The 1,363-nt window shown below is 43.3% G+C and overlaps 1 protein-coding gene across 1 annotated transcript; it reads right to left on the bottom strand.

Annotated features, from left to right (window-relative positions):
- Positions 1-390: 390 nt before the first annotated feature.
- On the bottom strand, positions 391-658 carry SARC_16283 (hypothetical protein; the record flags this gene model as incomplete). Its single annotated transcript, XM_014289609.1, has 1 exon — positions 391-658. A coding segment is annotated over one exon (268 nt), but the record flags the coding sequence as incomplete, so codon positions are not given.
- Positions 659-1,363: the final 705 nt, after the last annotated feature.

The raw sequence follows: 1,363 nt of genomic DNA, 5'->3' as shown, positions 1-1,363 counted from the left end.
TATATATATATATATATATATATATATATATATATTCAGCCTACAAGTGACTCAACGTTCGGTGACAGGGGATTTCACAAGAGCGTAGTGGTCAGAGACCTCCAACTTCCACCTTATACTAACACTCCAGCTCTCGATTTGTACCCATATATGACATTGCTCGTATACATGCGCACACATATATAGGAGCCTCCATTCACTCGAATATAGCCTCACCTAATAACCTTTACTAATGGAACTCTTGGTTGAGGGGAGCACTTGAGAGACATGTCCTATAAAGATGCATTGCTCGTACATCCGCGCACGCATATACGATAATTATACACACACTCACGCATATGGAAGAACACACATTCAACCTCACACAGTCTCGCTTATGACTGCTAGTTACTACCACTTGGTAGCGGAAAGCACCTGAGTGATAAGTCTGTATGACGATGCACAACACCCATCGATTCGTATATAGCCATACCTATGGCCGTTATTAACGGAACTCTTGGTAGCCGGGGGTTCGCATTTGAGCGACAACTGGTAGGCTTCTTCGTCGGCCATGACGTACTTCTCATTCAGCATCTCGTCGATCTCCGTATTGATGGGATAGTTGTACTTGGAGAGGGAAACGGTATTGCGGAACTGCTGGATGAGTTGCGCCAGGGCTCTGTGTGGGGTGTCGCATCTCAATTTAGTTTAGACATGTAGGTACAAAGTATTAAAACATCTCTCATTCATCATGTCTGTTTGACTTCGTATCTCAACTTAGATATGTATGTAGAACGTGTTTCCCAGTCACTCCCCTCTCATATATATCTGTGTAGGTAGGATGCTTATACCCGAACATGGCGCCAGGTGTCTGCGGGGATGTAGCATCTCAATTTAGACTTGTAGGTATAAAAGTAACGCTCGTTTCTCATGCCGTCTGTTTGATGCGTTCTCTCAAGTTAGATTTGCATGGAACTAGAATGTGCTCCTCATATATCATCGACTTTTAACACTCGGCCCAATCCCCATTGGTAGGGTGCTAAACCCTAAACCCTAAAATCCTAGTCCTTTACGCATTGGGAGGATACGTATTCCCTGACAGGGACACTGTGGCTTTGTATTGCTATCTCAGTTGCGCCGAGGCCCAGTTGTTGAGATCGACCTTTCAGCGTACACATACTTGCGAGTACGAATAAAGGGATATACAGATATGCGCTGTATGTAGGCATACAGTGTCATACAGATAGGCACGTAGACTATAAACTAACATATCCGTAATAAAAAAACGCACATTGCTTTTTTGTCACAGATAGGCTCTATCCACATATTTACATACAGATGTATGAACGGTGACGCACATACGCGCACATGTATTGATAAATAT

This window comes from Sphaeroforma arctica, assembly GCF_001186125.1.
Source record: "Sphaeroforma arctica JP610 unplaced genomic scaffold supercont1.7741, whole genome shotgun sequence".
In the NCBI taxonomy this organism is placed as follows: Eukaryota; class Ichthyosporea; order Ichthyophonida; genus Sphaeroforma; species Sphaeroforma arctica.
Note: the sequence above shows the minus strand (reverse complement) of the source record. Positions and strands in the feature narration are given on the sequence as shown.